The sequence below is a fragment of the Alexandromys fortis genome, unplaced genomic scaffold (genome assembly GCF_014885135.2).
Source record: "Alexandromys fortis isolate MF-2015 unplaced genomic scaffold, M_Fortis_MF-2015_v1.1 scaffold_98, whole genome shotgun sequence".
Taxonomy (NCBI): domain Eukaryota; kingdom Metazoa; phylum Chordata; class Mammalia; order Rodentia; family Cricetidae; genus Alexandromys; species Alexandromys fortis.
The window spans coordinates 616,826-641,975 of NW_026068002.1; the positions used below are offsets into that span (position 1 = coordinate 616,826).

Below are 25,150 nucleotides of genomic sequence, written 5' to 3' on the forward strand. Positions count from 1 at the left end.
TAGTTTTTGAGACAGGGAATTTCTTTATAAGCCAGGTTGTTGAGACAGGAGTTTCTCTAGAACCTCAGATTCCTAAATGCTGGGGTTTCAGGCCAACATCACATAGAAGATAACTTGTTCCCTCTATTATTTGGACTCCTTTTCTATAAGGATCATAGAGGGCCCCATGTTTATTCCCCAACAGGAAAGACTTACCCTGGGGTGCAGAAGTGAATGGCTATCAGCTCTGCCCAACAAGCGAATCTGTTTGGGACAGGAAAACCCATAATGTTGACAAAGCCTCCAGGGCAGTAATGATTGCTAAGAACTTTCAAGGCAAACAAAACTCCTAGAAGAGAATAAATAACACACCAATATCAACAATTCCGATTCAGGGAGAATCACTGGATACAAAGAGACTAAACACTATTACTAATTATTACATCCAACTTTCTGCTTTGAAATACAGTCAGAGAGCATGTCAGTCATTCCTTTGATGGATCCCAACATGGAAGTTCAACCTGCTTCCAAGTACAGAACACAGAAGGTGGGAATGAGCCACCAGCAATGGTATCAAATACCAGGGAACTGTCCTTTTAAAGCAGCTAATTTTTTGCTATATGGATATGAACAATGAACAAATACCAGTAACACATACTCTTGTAGCATCTATGGAAAAACACTGGAAGCAAGATGTGTACTCCAGTAGAGCTACAGATGACAACAATGCTGGAAATCAAGCTTGGGTCCTCTGTAAGAGCAGTACATGTTCTTAACTGCTGACACACCTCCCATCATGGCTGGATATTTATTTTAATGACATTATTGAGAGGCACAGTAACCCTGGACCAACTCAGTTCTCCCCCTTCCATGTTTATGATTCCTAAGAAAAACCATGGAAAATATCAAGGGCAACATGCTAAGATAAAGGTGGCACAGGTTGTCTTCTTGGCTTCCCCTTCGGTAATTCCTTGGGTGTACTGGGGTAAAGTTAGAGGCTTCAACTGCAAGTGGGATATACACACAGTCAAGACCTCATCTGCCTGGAAGCCTTCTGAGACTCGGGGACCAGCTCATAGTGAACCCTTGATTGCCTATATGTAAGCATTCCACTTGCTTAGTGTTACCTGGTGCAGACAAGTGTATTATGCCTCACTGGACTCAAGCCAGTTGGTAACTAGTGCACCCTGAACCTGCTTCACAGGCACACTCAGTTTTCAAGAACACTCTTCCTTAAAGACGCCCACGAGTCCCTCCATAGCATTACCATGAGGGAGTCAGGTGCACACGTCCAGTACTATAAAACCATCTTCTAGCAGGCCCTGGTCTAAGTGCACCAGAATGGGGATGCAGCATAAAGTGAGATGGCCTAAATAATGCCTTCTTCTACCCTAGCCAGTTTGCTCTTCAAGATGCAGACCCCAGCAGTCATGAACCACTCCGGATCCTGCCCTCTCACCAACTAGGAAAGGAAACAGGCAGCCTCCCTCACGGCCATCACAGGTACTTCCTGAGACAGTGTGTCCACCTTACCTGAGAAGCCGACAGCACAGTTCCTTCTGAAGTCGGGCTCATTCATGAATTCGGCAAGAGTGAACTGCAAGAGCAAATACACCACCCCCGTGAGTAGGGAGAAGGTGGTGATGATGTAGCCAAACCATCTGCTTCCCAGTCTTCTCTCCAGCTTTATTCCTTTCCAGAGCATGGACACCATGTTGAAATACAAATGCCAGTCATCTGCATGGTGCAGGGGAGACAGCAGCAAACGCTGCCAGTCTTTTTGCTGGTAACACTTCTCCACGCTGATGCAGGAATAGTGCAGGGGCTTCAGAGGATTCAGGAAGAGCCAGACGTTGAGAGCCAAGGTTGCCAGGGTGACAGGAGGAATGTTGTTGATCCCAACATGGAACACTTGAGAGAGCAGCATGAGGAGCCCAACGTTGATTCCTCTTGATCTCCGCTGCATGGCTGGCTAGCAGAGCCCAGACGGGGAATTCTGCTCGGGATTAGGAACCCAGGAAGGAACGCAGAGAACAGCACCTGAAACACACAGTGCACGTGAGGCCCATCAGCTGAGAACTGTGTGCTGCTAGGACACTCACTGGAAGTTGAGTACACACCAGCACAGCCTACTTCTCATCCCAACAGAGACACTTACTTTTATTAACTCTTTCTTAATTTCACATTCTAAACTAGAAACTTTATCCCAGAACCCAGTGGACTTAAGGACAGGCAGGCTGACGAATATGGCCATGAACTTGTAATGCGTCTTTCTTAATTAATTAATTAGTCAGTTAGTTAAATTAAAAAGTAAGCCTGGCAACCTATGCTTGATCTTTGAACCCACAAAAAAAAGGTGGAAGGAGAGAACCAACTCTACAAAGTTGTCATCTAACCTACACATATGCTCTGTGGTATACACACCCACAATACACACAGTCATAATAATAGAAAAGACATGGGTTAGGGAGAAGGCTCAGTGTGCAGAGCTTGCCACGTAAACATGAAAACCGGAATCCCATTATCCAGAGTGAGGAGCAACATCTGAGGTTGGCTCTGACCCTCACCCACATGCCATAGCACACGTGTGCCAGCACTCACAGACCCTAAGTCATACACACATCACAAACATCTATCCACATACATATCATACAGACAGAAGCACACATCATCCACATAGAAAAGGTAAAAATGACAACTTGCATGATGACCCTGCAAAGACAGCATGCAAACACTAATTTAACTCAAATCCTTGCCAAGTCTCTTTATCTCTTCTATTATTTTTAGCAGAAACACTTGAAATGCCAAAAAGTAGGGTTGTGAGCATGTTATGGTCTAGCCCAGTTTTCATACTACCAGATGTCAACTTCCTCAATTTTTATTAGTCATAAACTTTAAAAATTTATCTATGTGCCAAATTCTACACAGAAAAAATGTGGTCCTTGTTTATAAGCTCACTTGTCACCAAGAAGTAAAACCAACCACGACCACAGGATGTTGTAAGCACAGACAGGGAGCCCAACAACACAGGTACACAGCTCTGCCAAAGGCGGTGACAGCAAGCACTGCTGTGTTCACGGGAATTCCTTTGAGTTAGTGACAAGGGAGAGTTCTGTGAGTCCGCAGTCTTCCACTCTACCTTCCGGACTGAGGCTGGCATTGTGACACGCTTTGGATGACAGAAAGTGGAGGGACAGATGATACATGAGGCCCAAACCTAGCCCCAAGATGCATTTCAGGCGTGTGTTCCTGTGTGGGCTAGAGTCTGGGCTAGTCGGCACAGGCTCTTGTGCCCCAATGGTCCTGGCCACTGGCCAGCTAACCCTGAGATGCACACAGAGGTAAAGCCTAAGGAGCCCATCCTAATTTGAACCACGGAGCAGTAAGTTCTGGAGTGGTTTGATAAGCACAATTACTAATACAGAAGGTATTGACTTTGGAGGTATTGACATGACTTTGGAGGTATTGACAGGCCAATAAAAAGGATCAGGGGTTTGAAAGGACTAACTGAAAGTAGGGGGTGGGGAGTCAGGTTGAGACACAGGAAAAATGGGCAGAGGTGACAGTCTAGGGGAAAAGAAAGTTCTGGGAAAGTCCTAGCATTTTCATTTCGATAGGGGCATTCATTGATGTTGAAATTAGTCCAGAAAACTCAGTTTCTTGTTCTTCTATATATTACATAACGAATTTTAGTCATCCTCACACCAACTCACTTCCTCTCCCACTGGCACCCTTCAAAAGAGTCTCCCCACATCCTTTCATGTCTTCTTGTGAATTTAGAGTTACTGGTTGCAGTGTGGAAGGGAGCCACTGAGTGGAGCGAGAGCCACTTACCTGTGGCTATACCACTGAAGAAAGTGATACACACACCCCCAACACACATATACAAGCTTTGATTGCTGTAATCCTTTGGGGAAGGGTGTGGCCTCACGTGTTCCTACTTTATCCATGATGAAGTGTTGACGGCCCCATTCTTGTACAGACCTTATGTAGACAACCATGGCTGCAGCGGACATGTTCATGAGTGTCATGACTACGTCATGTCCTACACATCTCCCTCCCCATTCTCAGCTCTTACATCTTTCCACCCACTCTTCCAAGATGTTCCTCGAGCCTCTGAGGGTGCTTTACGGTGGTCTGAATGTGAATGGTTCCCATAGGCTCATGTGTTTTGAATACTTGGTCTCAAGGTGGTATGGCCTTGCTGGTGTGTCACAGTGGGCTGACTTTGAGGTTTCAAAAGAATCATGCCATTTTCAGTGTGTTCTCGGGCTCCTGTTTGTGAGGTTTGAGGTGTGAGCTCTCATCTATTCCTGCCACTATGACTTCACTCTGCCATTGTGAACTTTAACCTGCTGGAAGCCTAAGCCCAATTAAATGCTTTTTTGTATAAGTTGCCTTGGTCACGGTGTTTTATCACAGCAATAGAAAAGTTACTAATACAGGTTTTATAGTTCTCCAAGTTGAGGCAGAACACTCCAGCATTACTTATTCTTAGCACTTTGGACAGTGACAGATTTCTGCACTAAGCAATGCCTGCTGCAATCAGTAGGCAGTTTATCTGAGGAAGGTGTGCCAGATGATTTTATGTTGACTTGATACAAGGAGTAGTCATCTGAGGGGGGGACCTCAATTGTAGAACATACCTCCATACGATCAGTGTGTAGGTCAGCCTGTAGGGCATTTTCCTAATTAGTAATTGATGGGGGAGGGTCCAGTTCATTGTGCTTGGTACCACCATTGGGCTGGTGATTCTAGGCTCTTTAAGAATACTAGAAAGAAGCAAAACAGTAAGCAGCTCCCCTCCATGGCCTCTGCATCAGCTCTGCCTCCAGGTTCCTGCCATGTTTGAGTTCCTGTCTTGGCTTCCTTTGGAACTGTGGAATTATAAGTCAAAGAAACCCTTTCCCCTCCAACTTGCTTTTGCTCATGGTGTTTTTGCACAGCAATAGGAACCCCAAGTAAGACAGAAGGCTAAGAACAGCACTTTTTGGGGTGATGTGGGAGTGTCATATATCAATCTGTTGATTTCATTGGTTAATTAAATAAAGAAACTGCTTGCCCTGATAGGTTAAAACATAGGTGGGAGGAGTAAACAGGAGGAAGAGGAAGTGAGGTAAGACTCCTCAGACAGACGGGAGATAGCTCTGCTCTCAGAGACACACGCGATGAAGCTCCGACTCAGGATGGACGTAGGCTAGAATCTTCCCGGTAAGCGCACCTTGGGGTGCTTACACACATTATTAGAAATGGGCTAGTCCAGGTGCGAGAGTTAGCCAAGAAGAGGCTAGATATAATGGGCAAGCAGTGTTTAAAAGAATACAATTTGTATGTTGTTATTTCGGGCATGAGCTAGCAGGCAGCCGGGGTGCTGGGGACAAAGCCCCGCCACACTTATTACTACATTGGGGTATGAACATGAGTACTTGGAAAGCAGCCAGACAACATGATGGCTCACCAAAACAGTAAAAGGCTCCCCACTGGAGTCTAGGACTTTCCCAGTCGAGGGCTCCTGACCAAGTTTATAAAACCAGCATACACAACCAGAAAACCAGGACAGCTACGAGTTCTTCTCTATTCACTGCCCAGATGTAACAATCTTCCCACCATGCGATGTACATTACCCTGCTTTCAGAACACTGTGTCAGCTCCACAGAAATAAACCTGCGAGTCACTTCAGATGCACCGATGACAAACAGAACACCATTTTAATTATGTGGTAACATACACTAGACAGCACCGTATCAAGACTGTGGCAGAGACATGGAAGATTTCTTGAATACTGATGGGGGAATTAGCCATATTTACTTTTAATGAGAAATTAAAAATTAAACGGGTATGCAATAAGAAAAACTACATGGCTAGAATAAACAAAGAAACTGAATTCATAACTTGAGAAACCAGTGTGTTGGGGGGAGTAGAAAGGGAAAAGAAACTAATTACAGGGATTTTCAATTCTACTTGCAAAGCAGAAAATATTTCACCATTATCATTTACCAAGGCAGTATACATCTCAATTTTCAGATTTAAATGTTCAATAAGAACTGAGACCATTAAATTGCAAGAGTATATACCAGCTATAAATTCTATTCCCAATTTGGTATGTGATACTAACCAAATTAATTCCACAAGAGAAACAGACATGAGAGTCTTAATGGGAGTAATTAAAGGCCGACTGGGGTGGCTGTATCATTGTGAGGGCAGCAAAGTCACTGAAATCATCTTACACTGTGTGGCTCCCTCTCCAAGAAACTGTTTACTGCTACACAGCTGAGAGAGATCAATGGTATGCCATTACTGCTTTGAGACCTTTGGTAAATTTCAGTTACTAGTTTTACACAGTTTAATAAATACGCTTTTTAAAAAATCTTAGGGAAAATATGATTAACAGTTTATTAAAGGTCTGCTATTGCCCAGGCTGAGAGCTTTCTAAATATCCGACTTTCCAAACACTTAACTTTAGAATTTTAAATGGAGACATAATTCACATACCATAATAATCACATTCTTGAAGTGCACAACTAAGGAATTTTAGTATATTCATAGGCTATGTAACCATAATCAGTCTTCCAGAACTTTCTTGATGCCAAAAAGAAATGCCATACCTTTTAGCAGTCCCAATACCTCTCTTCCCCTAGGTCTTACCAATGATCCACCTCATTTCTGCCTATTCCCTATTCTGGACATCTCACCTAAGTGAGATTATTCAATACAGAGCATTTGACTTCTTTTCCTTATTTCCAAAGATCACTGATATTACACCCAATGCTTGTTATGATCAAGTAACATTTCATTGTACAGATGAACCACATCTTATTTCTCTGCTCATCAGCAGATGGGCTTGACCACTGTTTGCAGCCTGGCCCTATGATGCATAACGCTCCCATGGTCCTAGTGTGCTATTCTCTGTATGAACACACACTCCTAGGAGCAGAGTCGCCGGGCCAGCCAGCAACAAACTGTTTTCCAAACTCATACACCGTTGTGTACACACTCTCTCTGAGTGCAAGGCCCCCGACTTCATCATATTCTCAAGAGCTTTTGCTTTTTACCGATGCTTCTTATTCTAGCTTTCCTAGTGAGTATGAAATGGCACGCACAAACATCTCCCTAACGTAGGACTAATGATGTGATAAAATGCTAACTTCACATTGCTGAAAACACGTATGAGCTGAGATGTGTTTATAGCGTAGAAGTGTGTTCAGCTCACCCCTTACCCTTGGGAAATCACTGAACAAGCTTGGATCGAGAGAAAGCACCAAAAAGAAAGGTGAAATCACAAAGAAAGCACCTGGCTGAATGTCAAAGATTGGCACCACAATTCCCCTGGGATATGGTATGTTGAGAGGAAGCTTGAATGCCCTTCAACAGCCTGGCACAGCTTAGACGAACACATCAGCCTGTAGACAGAGCTAAGTCCTTTCAAAAGAACAGAGGGTGGGTGATTCTAATTTCTGCAAACCATGCAAAATGCTATGGAAAGAGAAAATGTTCATACTGAACATAAAAATATCTCTGCTTTCTTAATTGCAAGAGCCAGATAACAAAGTGATTGGTAACAAACAGAGCATTAGCACACTCAAAGGCCCATGAGAATGGCCAGGAAGCAGCAGTGCATCTTGTCCCCCTTACTTGTCCCAATGTGCCTGCTTTCTCTAGGCCAGAATAAGCTGACCTGAAGCATTCCTAGAAAGCTTCAAATACAAACTATTTTTTCCACGTGTCACTGAAAAGTCAATGGAGAAGAGTGTTTCCACCCAGCACCATAACACAATTACTTTATTCCTCTAATAAAACATATTGGCACAATTTTATTTTTGAAAAAGTAGTAGTTTCCTTAGGTCCTAGAAGATCCAAATTACAATGCAGATATTCAAGATATTTCTGAAAATTAAAGAAGTATAAGATGCGTTATTAGTGAAAGACAAGAATTTCTTTAACTGACTCCTTACAGACAAAATCAGGTCTGTTTTCAAATAAATACATGCATTTCAAAACGCTATATTAAAAGTTTTATAAAATGGCATACAAACTATGCTTTCCAGACTTAACATTTAAATATTAACTACAATAGCAGATGGCACGGCTTCACATCATTACACCATGTTCAATTTACCAGAAAGCATCATCTACCTAAGGTGACTGGTAAACAGGGAGTCCTGGGGGAGACGGCGTGGAACCTTCATCAGATGCCATAATCATCTGACGACAAGCGGCACACAAACAATTTTCCCTAGCCTTCTAAGACCTGTTAAGTGGCTTCCTGAACTGTACTAATGTCAAAATCAAAGGGAATCGGAAGAGGGCTCTGTTTTCTTACTTCCCATTTAAGGGAGAAATATAAAGAGATGAAGACAATAAAATGAATAAAAATGGACTTCATGAATAAAACATGAATATGGGAATCATGTGATATTAGGAAGGTAATGGGAGTCTCGTCTTCATGAATACCATGACACTCTCAATAATTACATTCCAGTGTCATCTACTCGGGGAAAGGCCCACAGCTTGGATTCTGCTCCAGAGAAAGTAGGATTAAGAGCACTGTCTTCTTTTCGAGTCTGCAGCGTCCTTTGGGACAATGGTTCTCCTGACTCAGAGCCTTTGTTATTCCAGCCACTCAGTCTGGAATGCCAGCTTGGAGTCTGCCGGGTTATCCCCAGCTGCCTCTTCTGGTTGTAAGTGAGAAAACCAAGCTTCTAAGACACGTGGCTCCTCCTCTATCTTTGCTCATTCACCATCTTCACAAGTACAAAAACTCCTCGCCCCTTAAGTCCGACTGTCTTTTATAACAGTCTGCCTTAATACCGATCCCATGGAAGGCGCACACCTGTAAAACACGATACCTTGGAGGAGTGAGGACTCAATATCTCAGACACGTGCACGGCCCTTAATAGCCATGTGTTGATGTGCTGACACAAGCCACAAACGCCGGGTCTTCAGCGCATTCTCCCTAACCTGCTTACAAAATGCCTGACTCAATTTGCTTAGAATCCAATTTCATCACAACACCTCCCCCTGTGAACCATCAAATACCTTTCTGACCTTGCAAAAAATCATAAAGCATGTCATCGTGAACAGGATAGACTTTGGGGTCAAAAAGCCACGGTTTAAATCCTGACTTAAATGACTTAAATGCCTTGAGGCGGTAAGATCTTGAGTAAATCCTTTTTCTTTCTTTTCTTTTTCCCTTTTTCATTTTTTGTTTGTTTGTTTGTTTATTTGTGGTTTACTGAGACAAGGCTTCTCTTCACTTCCCTGGCAGTGCTGGAACCCTATTTGTAGGCCAGGCTGGCTTCAGACATCAGAGATTCGCCTGTCTCTGCCTCAAAAGTACAGGGATTAAAGGTATGTAGCACCACACGTGCTCTTGAGTAAATTTTAATTTATGCCTGAAGCCCTCACCTTTGAAGCTGGCCTTAAATGACAAGACTTCCCTTCTAGAACTGACTGATGACTAACAATTCATGAAACATAAGAACTCTAGGTACCCGCGGATAACATGTCATTATCATCATCATTGACCCCAGGCTCAGCCTCGGAACTAAAGTCTTCTGATAATCTATACCCTTTTTAATAATGGCTGATAGTTACACATTTAGTTTAATAGTGGACACATGTAACTTGTTTCATTTCACTTCGTTCTTAAAATCTTATGAAGGCATTCTTTGTTTTATATACTAGCTGGTCTGTCCAGCACTCATGTAGGGAATTGCCTGTGTTGGCGCACCCCTCTACCCCCAGCAGTTATCCACAGAAACAGCCCAGTGGTGTTTCTCTGCCCGAGACACTTAAGGGTGGTGAAATGCCGGGTCTCAACTTTCTCTGTCCAAGGTGCTTGTTACACAGTGCCATCTCTGCAGATGGACAGCCACTTGGGCTGCTCATCTCTATGGACAGTCAGGTGGGGTCTCTTCCCACCAGAGGGCACGGAAGTCATGTATGAACATGATACAGCTTACAGCGCATGTTCCTAATTCCAAACCCAAAAGCCTGAACCAGTGAATGCCTTTCCAGCAGTCCTGGTGCAAAACTGAAACACAAATTCTATTTTCATTATACAGATAAGAATGACCAAAGGGACAATACCCATAAACTGGACTATTAGGAATCACACCCAGCTCTTGGGCAGACTTGGCTGGGTAGGAGTCAAGGCCCTCGGCTGCTTGTGTCTCTCAGTAGCAACACTGACTGCCACTGTTGATGCGTTAGGGAGGTCCCAGTGCCCAACCTGCACATCACTCATGAAAGCCAAGATTCCCAACCTGCACTGAACAGCGGGTAACAGGAGCCTTAGATGAAATAAAAATCTGTTGGCGCTGTGATGGCAGAGTAGATGGGGAAATGGTTCAGTGTCTGGCTATACAGCCCCAGGGTCTTCTGACTTAAGTCATAAAATGAGAAACACTTATTACAGGCATCGCTGCATGCCTGTCATCCCAGCACTTGGGAGGCAGAGGCAGGCGGATCTCTGTGCATTTGAGGCCAACCTGGTCTACAGAGTGAGTTCTAGGACAGCCAGGGCTACACAGTGAAAACAAACAAACAAAAAGTCTGACTCCTATTTCTCTCCCATATGAACACTTCTTGGAGGAAATAAATAAAGCCTGAAGCAACTCCTGAACGGTACTAAAAGAAACCAATTTTGTTTAATCCTGAAGCAACATTTATTTACAACATATACCATGACATTTAATTCAAACTTACTGAGATCTGTGAACGTTCAGTTCTCAGAGTTTCAGAAGCCAGAAAGCAGAGGTCAGAGCAGCAGACTGATGTCATTGTGATGAGAGCCTTAGATGTGGGAAGAACCAGGCCAGGGGGATCTCTTGGGCTTTTTATAAGGCATGGCTCCCACTCATGCCTCACACCCATGTGGCCTGATCACTTTCCACATGATCAACCCCCAATTACTACAGATGGGGTTTTCTGGAGGCAGGAGTTTTGGAGCCCACTGACATGCAAGCAGCCTTATCTGTGTAAACACAGAATTGCTGAAGCAAAGGGAGGTGGTAGCTATGAAAAGCGTTTAAATTGAACATGGAACGACTGTTTCAAATTAAGTGGTCCTCTATTTAGAGCCTTAAAATCCATGTCAATGATAATAAACACAATCGGGGGTAGAGACTTGATGATGAGGGGGTTTCTGTTCACAAAACCAAGACGCAGTGTGAACACTGAGTGAGAGCGTTGGTGGAAGGTGAGGTCAGCTGCAAACAACCAAGAAGACAGTGGAGCAGAAAGGTTAAACTCCTCCCAAAGCTATGGAGAAACCCTGTCTTAGGGGAAAAAGGAAGGAAGGAAGGAAGGAAGGAAGGAAGGAAGGAAGGAAGGAAGGAAGGAAGGAAGGAAGGAAGGAAGGGTTAAACTCTGAACTCTGTCCTGATCTCATCACTAAAGAGGGAGAAACAATGGCCTAAATATATAAAAATAAAACAGGAAAACACGCTTCCCCACTCCCAAATCAAAACCCAAACTTTCCTACTCTACTGATGACGAGAAGTCCAAAGTAAAAGAGCTACATAAGCTGCGCTGGCATCTGTGAGAGCAGACCAGCTGCCTCAAGCTCTGATGCCATGGTAAGCCCTGGAAGCGCAAGCCGAAATATGTCCTTCTTTCCTTTAGTGGCTCTCCTCCAGTGTTTCACCAAAGCAATGAGAGAGTCACACACAGGGTAACATGGACTTTGAAAGCAACGAGTCAATGATATGACAGGTCACACAGCCACAATACCCCATGCTTGGTCACACAGCCACAGTACCCCCATGCTCAGTCACATAGGCCACAGTGCCCCCACGCTCAGTCACACAGGCACAGTACCCCCACGCTCGGTCACACACCACAGTACTCCCACTCTGTTTGTACCAGCTGGCCTACATCTGCTCAGTTCAGTTCAGCCCTCACCTTTGCGGTTCTGGAATGATCTATTTCTTGAGCTGAAACATTAAGCTACTTTGCAGCCCAGAGTCCTGAAAATCCGAGTCTAGCATCTATTGTTTTAAATGATTGTAAAAGAAATATACATTTCTACTCTGCTATCTAGTTACTCTAAAAATACACATCAAAAATAAGGAGGACCACTGGCCAATTCTACACACATGCAGAGCTAGTTAATCCTCAGGCATTCTCTTCCAAAGTAAGACTGACCTGGCTAACAATGAAGGAGAGCCTATCAATCAGTACTCATGTTGTGGACAAGCCCGGATTTAGCTCAAATAACCTACTTAAATGTCACTTCGTTAAATGAGACCACGGTCCAGTTTGTGAATAAGCTGTTAGTTGTAACTCTCACGGGTCCCTGGCTTGGGTCTTGCCCAAAGGACCATCTTTGTACAGGTATACAGGACCACTCAGCCTCTGTGTTCCTCCTGCAAAATCTCAACAGAGCCTAAGGCAGGTTACATTCACCTGATAAGTGGGTGTCTTTCTCCTGATGAGAATCTCAGCCATATGGGTTTAAGTGTTGTCCTTGGCCACAAGCTTGTATCTTGTATCATCTAGTCTACATGCTTTTCAGCAAGGTGCCAAGAATATACAAACTTACCAATGTAGAGTATGCTAAGTCAAATTCAACTCAGAAAACTTACGGCTGTTTCCTTGCTTGAGTCAAGCTTTGCCGGGAAAAACACGTAGGGAAAAGGAGAAAGGGGGTTTTAAAGGTAGATCAGCCAGTGAACTTATACTATCAACCCTGAGAACATGGGTTTCCAGGGAAGAATGTAGAAGGAGCAAACAGTCTCTTGGCTTCTGCTAAAGCGTGTCTTTTGAAATAAGCAAATGTGTTCAACTCACCCAATACTTAGAGAAGCATCGGAATAGAAATCCACTTGGATGCTCGCAGACAGCTGCCCCAGCTGAGGCCAGCGGCACAGAGTGGACATGCTCCTCAGCACCCACACTGCCTCACTTTTCTAGATTCCATCTTCTCACCACTGGATGGTACGTTACACGCTGCAGCACCTTCGGAAGCAAGGCCCAAGGCTTTCTGAACAGAGAGCGACACACCTTGTGCCACACTCACACATGACTTACATTTAGTGCATGTAAGACATGCTGCCATTGAATATGGTTGCCGTCTTGTTCTCGTGACAGTATCTTTCTCCAGGCTCCTTAGTCCTTGGAGTAATTTGACATAACATCGTGGTTTTTAAAACTGCTTTGTCCTCGTCTAACGGGGCTCACAGTACAGTCAGCATGGGAAAGTGGGGTGGCTGTGCCTGGGGACAGCTGTTAGATGGTCATATCCAGCCTATGGTTCTTACATTCCCATCTTTAACAGAACTCACCAAAGGTTCCCATCACCCAATCATTCTTAAGTACTCTTGGCTTGCTTTGCCAAATTACAATATGGAAAAAACTCTCCACCTATCAAGTGTGCTCCTATGTCCCTCCATCAAAAGCTGTCTTAGGTTCCTCCACACAGACTTTAAAACACAGAGACTTTTCATTCTGGTAATTGTTTACTGGACCATATATCCCAAATGTGCCCAGGTTTCATGTCTTGATTATAGTTCTTCAAGGACACAGGCGTTTGAGTCTGGTCAAATGCTTTTAGTGGGGGATCTAAGTATAATGCCCAGTTTGGGACTACACGCTAGGCCAGCAATTTCAACAGAGAAGTAACGAAAAAATGGAAACAAGACCCTGGGATCAGCTGCTCTGACCACGCGCGCAGGCCAATGAACAAACTGCATTTACATTCATCACGCTCCTTTCCCTTCCAGACAGCACACAAGGTCAAACTGCCAACCGTCAGCTACAATAAGCTTCTAAACTCCTGGTCAATTACCTGCTTAACAACAAAAGACAGGGCTATGACATCATTACACTTATAATTAACTTACACAGATCAGCTTCCTGTTAATCAAATACATCTTTAAAAGCATTTCATTATTTTTTTTTTCCACCTAGAAAGCAACATTCAGCTTTGTTTGATGAAAAGCAATCTTGCTGAATTCCACATGAAAGGCTGTCAGGCTTCTGGGAGACGTGAAGGACAAAAGGCTTCCCGGGGCGTACTGCTACGCTGTGGAGCGCTGGCACAGGCGAGGAACCGGGAGCATGATGATGGATAAGCAACGCCTTTAGGGGTTTCAAAACATAAAAGTTGTTAGGGAGTGGGGGCATCAACAGGGTGGCTTGGGAAAGAGGAACATACCGATCCTTTCTGACAAAATTGTTTCTAAGGTGAGCACTATTAATGCCCATGTATAGGGCAGTGTGGGTAGGGACACAATACACTGACCAACTGACCTTCAGAAACGTGCCAGTTTTTCCCCAGGATAACACAGATTCCTTTGATTTTTATAAGGAAAAACTGAGATTTTTGAACACACACACCACAAAACCATAAACTGCAAAGTGATAGTGCTCTGTGTGCACAAATGAATTAAAATAGATCTGAAGAAAAAAAGTTGGAAATACTTCTGAGTGTTTTTATAAGACGGTGACTAACACTTTCTAGGAATGCTATCCCCCATATTTACGGTGTATTATGTGACTGGATTACACACATACCTTTTAACAGTACAGTATATGAAAGAATCCTAAAAGAAGGATTATCATTATTTTCTATTATTGTGTATGTGCATGAAGGCGTTGGGCATGTGCCACAGTGCATCAGAGGACAACTTTGTGGAACTGGTCTTCACTCCTACCTACACATGGGCCCCTCGGATTGAACTCAGGTCATCAAGCTTACATGGCAAACCCCGTTATCCACTGGGCCATCTCAATGGCCCCATAAATTACTCTTAATTAAAATAAACTATATACTCAACTCTCAAGCCACTTTTTGTCAAGATTATCTGACACTGTGAGAATTTAATGACCCTTCATTGATGGCGAGTTAAAGAAAAAAAAAATCTCAAGATGTCAGCTGACAAAATTTTTCTTTTCCCCTTTTAAAAGTGCTTTTGGCTCAACACTAGTGATCAGACTATATTTACACATAAAAAGTGACTGAAAAATTGAAGCTACTAGATTTTGCATATAATCCTCAATTTTGCTCCACAGCTCTAGGTGACTTCAGGCCAACTCCACTCCTGCCCCGTCAACATTCATGATTTCCAGTATCAATCATAAGCCAGTTTCTCCTCGCTCAGACCACAAGTTTTCGTGTAATGAGAGCTCATTAAAGTTTCCCAATTGACAGCCCTGCAGCCGAAGGTTTGAAACCAGGGTGCACGTGGGGACCACAGCGCAAGTATGCCATGATCACACCCTTCAAGAGGATTTAAGGACTTCCAATCTCATCTTTGCTCTACATCGGATTTCTTTGTCTATCCTGAGTCAGTGAGAAATCGCTGCCTGCCACTGCCGCCCCTCATTTTATCCGTGCATGAACGGTTTCTGAATAATTTATGGAACTGAATCCGCTCTGCGCAAAAACTAGTCAAGTGGGAAAAACAGTTACACTTCAAAGACTGGGTGCGTTCCCACAAAGTACACGGGACATCTGCAAATGACTTGGTGATTGGGACAGGTGAGGATTTCTGCCTAGCTAGCATGAATACTTCATTCTTCCTCTAACAAGAATCTATAGCCCACCCCATTTGTGATCTTGAGAGAAAAGAGGGACTCTCAATCAAGGGTAAGAGTAAGCTACCTGGAGTAACAGCTTCGTCCTGGAACTGGTAGACTAGCTGATGGTGTTGGAACTAGGGCAGCAGTCACTGGAAGAACGTGGCCACAAGTACACAAACCCAGAGAGCTCTCCTTATCACTGGTCTTTACTGAGGTACAGCCGTCAGGATTTTCTGTTCAATCTGGGCTCATCCACATAGTTTCCAGTCAGTCTCGACTTTAATTAAATTGCTTGGATCGTATCAGATAGATTTGCTTCTTCTGTGTGCAATCCAGGACGTCTATCACAAAACGACATATTTACAAAAGTGTTCACAAGCAGGTGTGAGTTTATTTCAAGCACTGCCATCTCCTGTAGACTAACAAAGGCTCTTGCCCATAAGGGACCCAGAACATGGAGGTCACACAGGCATATCTCAACAGTCCACTGTGGGCCTGCTGTGCCTAAGGGAGCACAGGTTCAAGGAGGCAAGAGCAACTTCTCCAGGAAGTCCTCATCAATGTTGAGCACTAGGCAAGGACTGTAGTCTCAAAGGAAAATCAGAGGGTCTCAGTTGTGTCATCTAGCTCTACCAAACTGGTGTTTGTAAAAGAATGAATTAGAAGTAATTACACTGCATTTCTGTGCCTCTGCTCTTCATGGAAATTAAGTCCAGAGTACACAAATGAAGTGCCACTGGATAAAAACGTCTCTAAAACTTCAGGCAAACATCTGCACTCATCCACTACAAAAGAAAAAAAAAAAAAACACACACAGGCTGGAGAGGAGCCTCAGAGGTTAAGAGCACTGGTTGCTCTTCCAGAGGTCCTGAGTTTAATTCCCAGCAAACAAGTGCGGACTCATAACCAGCTATAATGAGATCTGGTGCCCTCTTCTGGTATGCAGACATATAAGCAGTCAAAACACTGTATACATAATACATAAATCTTAAAAGGAAAAGAAAAAGAAGAAAAGAAACAAAACTAAGCAAGCATTGAATCTCTTCCGTCTCATGGCCTCCAGGAAGGGTTCTAAGCACTTCCCAGAAACTCATCCATTCAATTCTCACTTCACCCAGTGCATAAACAGACACATTTCAATGTGTCTAAAACCACATAAAGAACATGATTGCATCAGTCTATACTCCTTCTATTTAACAAGCTAGTCCTCTGAGGAAGCCACAGCCTAGAAAAGCAATGTCATCAACAGCAGCATTAGCATAGGATGAACTACTTCAAAACTGCACATACGTGTGCATGCATACAGAAGAAATAGCAAAACAAGCTTTGCGGTTTTCTATGGCAATGACACTAGCAGAAACATTGTTCTTAAGCCATGAGGAAGAAGATGACATGATTCCCCAAATTCCACAGAACAGTAGTAAAACCATTTCACGGAAATTAAAGGACTTTTCAGGGTGGAAATTTAGAAGCCCCTTATGAATACAAAATTAGCACACCTTGACAGGATACTGGTTGAATGGGAAAAGACAAGGTGCCAGTATATCATCTTTCTATAGTGGCTCAAATTTTGAAGCACAACTCATTCATCACAATGCACAAAATTACAAAGTTGCTGAAAGAAAGGTATCATGGTTTCAGTGTTGCCCAAAACACTTTGTTCAAGAAAAAGAAAATCCAGAATTACACATGGCTGCAACACACACTCATTACATGTTACTTATAAATCCGAAGTCACTGTAATACATACATAAATTTCATTCATTGCTATCCTAATACTGTGACTCTGGAATAAAAATATACGTCATTTAGCACCCTGAGGAAACAGCTCATGGTGTAACATCCCTGAAGTTAAAGTCAGAAGGGGTCAAATATGGTATGTGACCTTGGATTGGACACACCACGACCTCAGTTCTGCCGAACTTGCTGGCTCTTTAGCTGCTGGATAAAGAAAATCCCTCTGACTTCCTAAAGCCAAGGTGAAGACGGATGAAATAGCACACCACATAAAAGCACGTAGTACACCACCGTAGTTCGGTTTTCATTTTCCCTTCCTGTCCATAAAGTAATGAGACTTTCTCCCCATGGAACTGGACTTTATTGCTTTGTAATTATGATGTACATGTAACAATGTCCAAGAAACTAGACGGTAAATAACACTGACATGCAAGCCTGAATGCACACGCTGTCAGCTGGCTATCATCTGGATCCCAAAGGGCTCCTGCACACTATCTACTGCATCCCAGAAATATGACACATTTTCTTTTCCGAATACAGCCAGAATTAGCCACCAGCTTTGAAATATCACCACCATGATGCTGCAAGGAGCAGCTGGTTGATTGAAAGTGACTCCCCTCCCCCACTCTCCAGCTGTCACCAGGAAAGCCCTCTCAATGTGTGAAAATGACAGCGGTACTACCACTACTAGGAACAAGCTCACAAATGGTTAGGTTTTTATGGGGAGTCATTATTAAGTAAAAATTAAGTAAAACAGAAACAAAACAAACAGAAACTACTTTACCAATATGAATGAAAAGCAGATACTGTCAAACAGCAAAAACACTACGGCCTGTAAACACAAGCAACACCGTCTACTTTCTTTTGACTCATTGTTTCTCTTCCCCAGTCACTTATGATACTAAATAACAGTTAAAATATGAAGCAGTTTTTCATACAGATACAGCTGTCACAGTGTAAGAGAGATTTTTAAAAAGCTGTGGGTTTGTTGTTTGTTTTTCTGCATGGAATCCTATTTCTGTGAAAATACAGACTGAGGACTCTATTTGTTCAGGTTTATGTTGTTGTTGTTACTTTGTTTTTACATAATCACCCATGTCTCTGTATGAAAACCCAGACATATGCTTGCCCCAGTGACAAAACTAGCAACATGTCTAAGGATTCTAACATCACAGTTTTGGGTATAGAGCCCTTGTGGAGCTATGTCACTGACAGTGACTCATACACAGATTCCCAGAATCCCATTCTCTAGACACATTCTGCATCAGGAGTCTGTGTCTTTCAACCCCACAGAAATCATGAGTCTTTTGACATTTAAATTTCCTATGTAAATTTCTGCTTAAGAGGCTCCAAGTTAAAACAAAATTAAACAAACAAAAAATCAGAAAATCACTGTTTAGATGGAATAAAAGCTCCATCTAAGGAATTCTTTTAAAAACAATTTCAAACTTTTAATGACTTTTTACAATAATTTTAATGTAGTACACGTATAAGTGTATAGATTATTTATTCTTATATTTGCTCCTTACCCGCATAATACAAAGCAAACAAAAGTGTGGCCCATTATGAATTTTTCTAAGTATATTTCATGTTCATACATTTATAGCTATGTAAAAACATGAGGAAAATATAAGGACTTCGACTTTTTTTAAAAAGTAGAACACACCAGTGTTCTAGGTAAAGTATATATATTGAAAAATATCGATTATTTCAGGGCCAATAACATTTTTATGCATTTATCTGCAGAGGTATCATTGTCTATAACACAAAAAGCATCATATGACAGAGAAATCTGTACCCAAAGAAATCAAGTATAAGATAATCAAAGACATTTTGATGTTAATTAACTCTAATCTTCTGGAAATTATGAAAACAATGTCTAGAAATCACTGCTGTTGAAATAACTAACGGTTTTCTACCAAGCTGAGCTGTAACCTTCTCCAAGTGTTGGCTTTCTCTCACAATGTTATGAAGTCTCGACTCTCACTTCAGCAGCTTCGCCACTTGAAAAGAGAAGTGGCCGGGTAGTAAAATGACCTTGTATCATTAGGAAATAAACAAGGCAGTCAGCATGAAATTGACAAACATTTCTTCCCCTTCCAACAAGAGACATTGTCTAACATGATGCAGTAACAAATAAGAGTTAACACACTGTCTCATTTAACATAGGCACCTCAGATGCTGTTATGACTTCCACTTTACAGGGGGAGATTAAAACTGGACAGATGCTAATTTGTCTGTAGGCCATAATCAATGCACAGGGGGGACAGGACTCAAGCAGGGTTGGTCTGACCCAGAACCATAGCTACCCATCCTTCTCATACAGAGAGTAAGAAAACATTTGGAGCCTTTGAAAAACAATTGTTTCGTGACGGGACTGAATCATTTTGGTGGTAAGGTTAACTGATACTGACAGAAGCTGGTATCACAAGCAGCATATGTACATGACAATTTACTCCCTAGGGTATTGCAGAGTCTCAGGTACTGAGTGCCAGTGCTCTCTAGTCAAAGTTGTATGTTATACAAGCCACAGTTAGTTGCTAATCCTTTTCAATACTGTGACAAAGTCTAGGCTCTAGGGCAGTCTCTTCAAATCCTGAACAATTCTTTCTTCCCCTAGGTGGACTCTTGGAGAAAGGAATAATTCTTAGAAAATGCTACATGTAGAAACTTGAAGACTATCAGCAGGTTGAGAGCCTGTCTAACTTAATTGTGAGCCTTCAAATAAAAACAGACACGAGGCCTTCTTTGCTATGATGGAGCTGTATGACATATGAGGACAAAAGACAAGGCTAGAAACATCATCAGCTTTGGCTTTGGAGTGCTAGCCACTCCTCTACCTTTCTTTTCAACTCTGTTCTGGCCTTTACCAAATTCTAGGTCAACCTTTGGTATAAATAAGCTGAAGAAACAAGAAAACCAAAAAAGTTTAAATTACTTTGTCACAATTACTATCAGCCCATTTTGTAAATATTACTAGTATTAGTGCCTACTGCTGTAACTTTCTGGTGTTTTGATGTTTTGGATAGTGCCTCATTATGTATCCCAGGCTGGCCTCCAACTTCTGATTTCTCCTGCCTCAGCCTCCAGAGCACTAGAATTACAGGTGTAAGCCACCATATCCAGCTAAAAAGTTATCCTGTGTCTAAATTCTCAGAATGTGACAGGATAAAAGAAATATCCTTTATGCGGCAGCCACAATATCCATGGACTCCCATCTCCTATGGATCCCACAATCTGCCCTTCCTCCACAATCTCCGTGCTTTCTTCATGCAGGTCTAGTAACTTAGTAACGCCTGACTTTTGAGTAACATGTGTTAGCACTACCTACTTGTTTGCTCATGGAATGCTTAGCACTATGACGTCACAGTTAAGTGACTTCACCTTATTCAAACAGCATCTGTGACTTCGCAACTAAGTACTTTTTATAGCTATGCTGTTCGTGAAATTCAGCACCCAGAAGCACTGGAATGGACCTGAAGGCATGCTCAAAGGGCTGTGACACTAAAATCTGTATTGCCAACAATTCCCCAGAAGACGATGATAATGTGGCAATCCGGGACCAAAGCAGGACTATTGTGTGTGGATCACCTGCTCTCCTGGAATGAGTCAGAACACTAGAAGAGTGGAAGCAGAACCAGTAACAAAAGCAGGAAGAGGTAACGGCGGCTAGGACTTTGGAACAAAAAGTAGAGAGGTATGAAAACTAGACACCCTCCACAACAACAACAAAAAAGGTGCGTGCCACGAACCTACTGAAAGGGACTTTAAGACAGCCTGACAAATAAATCTTAATTGTGTAACAATCAGATATTAATAGTTTTAAAAAATACTTGATGCCTTGTTTGCAACAACAGAAACGCATACAATACGAGCTTTTTGTGTGGGCAGAACAGAGATGAGTCCTTCAGGTGTAAGTCTGTCCCCAATAACGTGAAACAGCCTTTCAGAGGTTAGTATGGGTTTTCGTCGAGACCGAAGCAACGGTCCCCACAAACACCTGCTACAATAAGCTCTGTGGCTGATGCAATTTCGTCTCAAACTTGCCGATATCAGAGGAACCTACTATCAAAAGCCCATCCGGGTAGCCCTGACTTCCAAGCGTTCGGGCAAGTTATCAGGGTGAGACCGGCCCGCGTCTCCTCCCCGACCACCACCAGGCCCCTGTTCCCCCTCGACCCCCATTCCCCACCCACCCTGAGCCTGAGGGAAGAAGACCCAGACCAGCCCGGCCGGTTCTGATCTCCCGCCCGGTTCCAAAGCAGCGCTTCCGCCCGGCGGACCCTAGCCCCAAGGCAGCGTTTCCGCCCGGCCCGCGCCAGGGATCTCAGCCCCGGCCCCTCCATCTGAGGTCCGGGAAAGCCGCGACACCTGCCGCACAAAAGCGACGCCCCAAACTCAGCCGAACAGACGCGGAAACTCACTCTCTCTAAGACCCGCCTGCGTCCTCACGTATTCCCGCGTATGCGCGTCATCACGCCCGGACTCCGAATCCCGAGGCTCCACTTCCCGCACGGACGCCGATTCCGGAAGCTCCACTTCCGGCGGCCTGGCTGTAAAGAAGCACACTGGCCGCGCATGCTCAGTGCTGTTTACGGCCTTTCTCGGGTTCCTCTAGCTAATTATGTAGGGGTCGTCCGACTCAGCACTGAGTTACAACGATGTCAGCGTCCTTTTACCGCCACAAATAACCAAAGACCACTTACCACACTCAGAGCGCATTAGTCCTGCCTATGGCCAGCTCCCTCAAGGTGGAGAAAGTCCATTCCTGGCCAAGTGCAGCCTGAGAAGTGGACAGAGGAGACACTGCCTGCTCCACACGGGCCGGAGAGAGCCGCTTATCTCAGAAAGTAGGCCAGCGAAACAAGGCCATGGTGTACGTTTCGGTCCCCAGGCGCAGTTCCGAGGCTGCGCTGCTTTGCCTGTTTACTGCTTGAGGTATAAGGTATAAGGCTTGAGGTATAAGGTATTTGAGTCTTAGGTCATTTGATGCAATTTCCCTTCTGCTTCTAGTGTGGAACCGGTTTCGTGGGCAGTGTAGAAGCCAGATTCAGCTAAAGACTATGCTGCATTAATTTCGTACAAGTAGACATCTTTGACATCAATTTTTCTAGGAACTGGAGGAAAGTTTCACTTTTCCAGGGCGCGAATTGGGTGCAGGTAGCCCTCTGTTTATTTTCCAAAGGTTATAGCAGCCGTGTTTAGTTGGTGGGTTAAAACTTAATGTGCCACAAAAGTTTTTCTTCTATTATTGTATAATAGAATAACTCTTCCTAGAAATATTTATCTTAGGGTTGGAATGTAAGTGAAAATGTGGCTCATTTATAGAAGATATATTTGAGACTTCGAAATGACAAAATTCTTAGCAAATTCAAGGATGAATTCTTGAACCTTATACTTTAACTCTTTTAAGGTGAAAGAGTATGTTGGTCCAAGACTGACAATGAGAAACTGCATTCCTGAAAACAGAAGCCCACGTAAACAGGGAGAAGTAATTTACACTAAATAAATACCTCCTTGGAAAAAATAGGTGCAATTTCTCAAATGGAGGGACTCCCTGTTTTTTCCTTCTGATCAATCATAATGCATCCATTCTATTACTATGCTCCTTGTTATGCCCATGTCATGAGCCCCCTTCCCCAGAGACCACCAGGAGTCCAGAATCCATATACAAAAGCAAAGTCTTTCTTGCAAAACTGGAACTTGGACTCTGTCTGTTCTGACACAGCGGTTGGATCAGGGAGCCCAGAGCTTAGTTGAGGCAGGATTTTTGAAAAGTAACGGATGGGTGGATAGGGAAATTCCAAAATCAGATGGGGGTTGAACTGATTGGGCAGGAGTAAGGTAACAGTTTTGTCAAACAGGGATTGGTAATGGTGTCACTACAAGAAAATTGGCGACCTATATACAAGTTCAGAAAGCTATTTTTTTCTTTTTTAACATACCAATCCCAGTTCCCCCTTCTTCCTCTCCTCCTGCTACCCCTCTCCACCCACCCCCATCCACTCCTCAGAGAGGTTAAGGCCTCCCCTGAGAAGTCAATAGAACTGTCCCATCCCCTCCTTGAGGCAGCACCAAGGTCTTCCTCCTCCCTGTGCCTAGGCTGAGCAAGGTATCTGTCCATAGAGAATGAGCTCTACAAAGTCAGTTCATGCATTAGAGTTAGATCCTGGTCCCCCTAACAGTGACTTCATCTACCCACAAAATCAGCTGACCCGAATTTGTGGAAGATCACTGACTCCTGACTGACAACCGGGGAACCTGTTGTCACCAAACTAGGCCCCTGAATACAGGTGACAATGGTATGGCTTGGGCAGCTAAGGTATTCTTAATGTTCTGAAGCATCTAGTACTTTTTTTGGTCTCAATTCTGATTGGTCCCCGCAGGGTACTGTCTGAGCATTTCCTGATTACTATAATGGTGAGGCCTAGTCCCACTGTTGTTAGTTTGCAGCCTGTCATGGCTGCACTGATGTTAAGTTGTGCCTCTTCACTCCTGTCTTCTATTCTCTGCCACCCTCCACACCTTTTTATACTTACATTGTTTTTGTCACTTATTTAAGTCATTAAATGCAGAGGTGACTTTAGAAGAGCCAGAAATCAAGTTTCAAATCAGTAATCTCAAAAAAAAAAAAAAAAAAACATACATTTGTAGATAAGGCTTAGGAGTGTGCTTAGGGAGTAGGGTACGAGGATACACACCGATAACCCCAACAGTTTGAAGGTAGAGATGAGAAGAACATAAACTTGAGGCCAGCCCCAGTTGCATAACTTCAAGACCAGCTTAGGCTATATGAGTACCTGTCTCAAAAAAAAAAAAAAAAAAGTAAATGAAAACATTTCTATCCTATTTTAAATATAAGTAAAATGTTTCATTGACATTTGAGAAGACAGAGAGGACAGAGATTTTTGTTTTGTTTTGTTTTGTTTTTGAAAATGACTTTACCGTGTATGAAGGCAAATGCCTGTAATCTCAGCACTTGAAAAGTAGAGACAAGACTATCAGGAGTTCAGGACACCCACCGGTGCATCACCAGGTTGAGTCTATCCTGGGCCACATGAGACCCTGTCTCAAAACTGCTCTTTCAGCCTGTGTGAAATGATTTGCTGAGCAAGCTAGACTTTAAAAGTTCTAGGTAAGATGAGCCTTTTGTATCATGCCAGAATCCCTTCTAACTTGACAGATGTCACCTGGGAGTCTTAGTTGCCTAGCCTAAATTTAATAGTCAGTAGATTCTTACATGTAAACAAGACTTAAAAAATGCTGAAGTATCACGGGGTGGTGGTGGCACACACTTTTAATCTCAGCACTCAGGGCACAGAGGTGGATCTCTCTGAGTTTAAGGTCAGGCTGGTTTATAGAATGAGTTCCAGGACAGCCAGGGCTAAAAAAAAAGCAAAAAACCAAAAACACTAAAGAATCAATGCCAGAATAAGCCCTCTAATATAAAAAGCACACAATTGTTACATTAGCTTGTAAAATATGATTTTATTTTTTTTAATTTTTACTGCAATACAACAATGAAGTAAACAGTAATTAGACACCTACCAATTTTCCCAAAACAAATAAAGAATGTAAAAATAACTCTGCCTATATATGTACAGCTTCTCAAATCACGTCAGAGGGTCTCACATTCAATAATCAGGAAGTTTAAAAATCGCAGTAATTATTCTCTTTTTAAGAAAATGACCCCCTCTACCCTCCCAAGTACTGAACATGAAGAAAGGGCTTCCTTTTGCATCAGTTTCATATTTATGTGAAGCAGCAACAATGACCACCAATAATTTGGCATTTCTGTTTACAGGTGCTCCATTTTTTTTCCAATTTCAAAAAGCCATTATCCAGTGTTGCCATAAAACAGACTGTAGATTCTAGGTAACAAAAATTCAGAAACCTTTAATGTTAAGTC

The 25,150-nt window shown here is 43.0% G+C and overlaps 1 protein-coding gene across 8 annotated transcripts in view; it reads right to left on the bottom strand.

Annotated features, from left to right (window-relative positions):
- Window positions 1–25,150, bottom strand: part of Rhbdd1 (rhomboid domain containing 1) — a 195,012-nt gene that overhangs the window by 97,270 nt on the left and 72,592 nt on the right. For 4 of the 8 annotated variants that reach the window (XM_050161015.1, XM_050161014.1, XM_050161013.1 and 1 more), the window contains exons 1-3: window positions 21,666–21,804; window positions 1,513–2,019; window positions 196–328 (exon numbers count right to left, since the gene is read on the bottom strand). In XM_050161015.1, the coding sequence (XP_050016972.1) occupies window positions 196–328; window positions 1,513–1,945 (566 nt within the window). In that variant the 5' untranslated portion in view covers window positions 1,946–2,019; window positions 21,666–21,804. Of the gene's footprint in view, window positions 1–195; window positions 329–1,512; window positions 2,020–21,437; window positions 21,635–21,665; window positions 21,805–21,947; window positions 21,967–25,150 lie in introns of those variants that run through there. The other 4 variants (XM_050161016.1, XM_050161012.1, XM_050161011.1 and 1 more) reach the window with 4 other exon arrangements.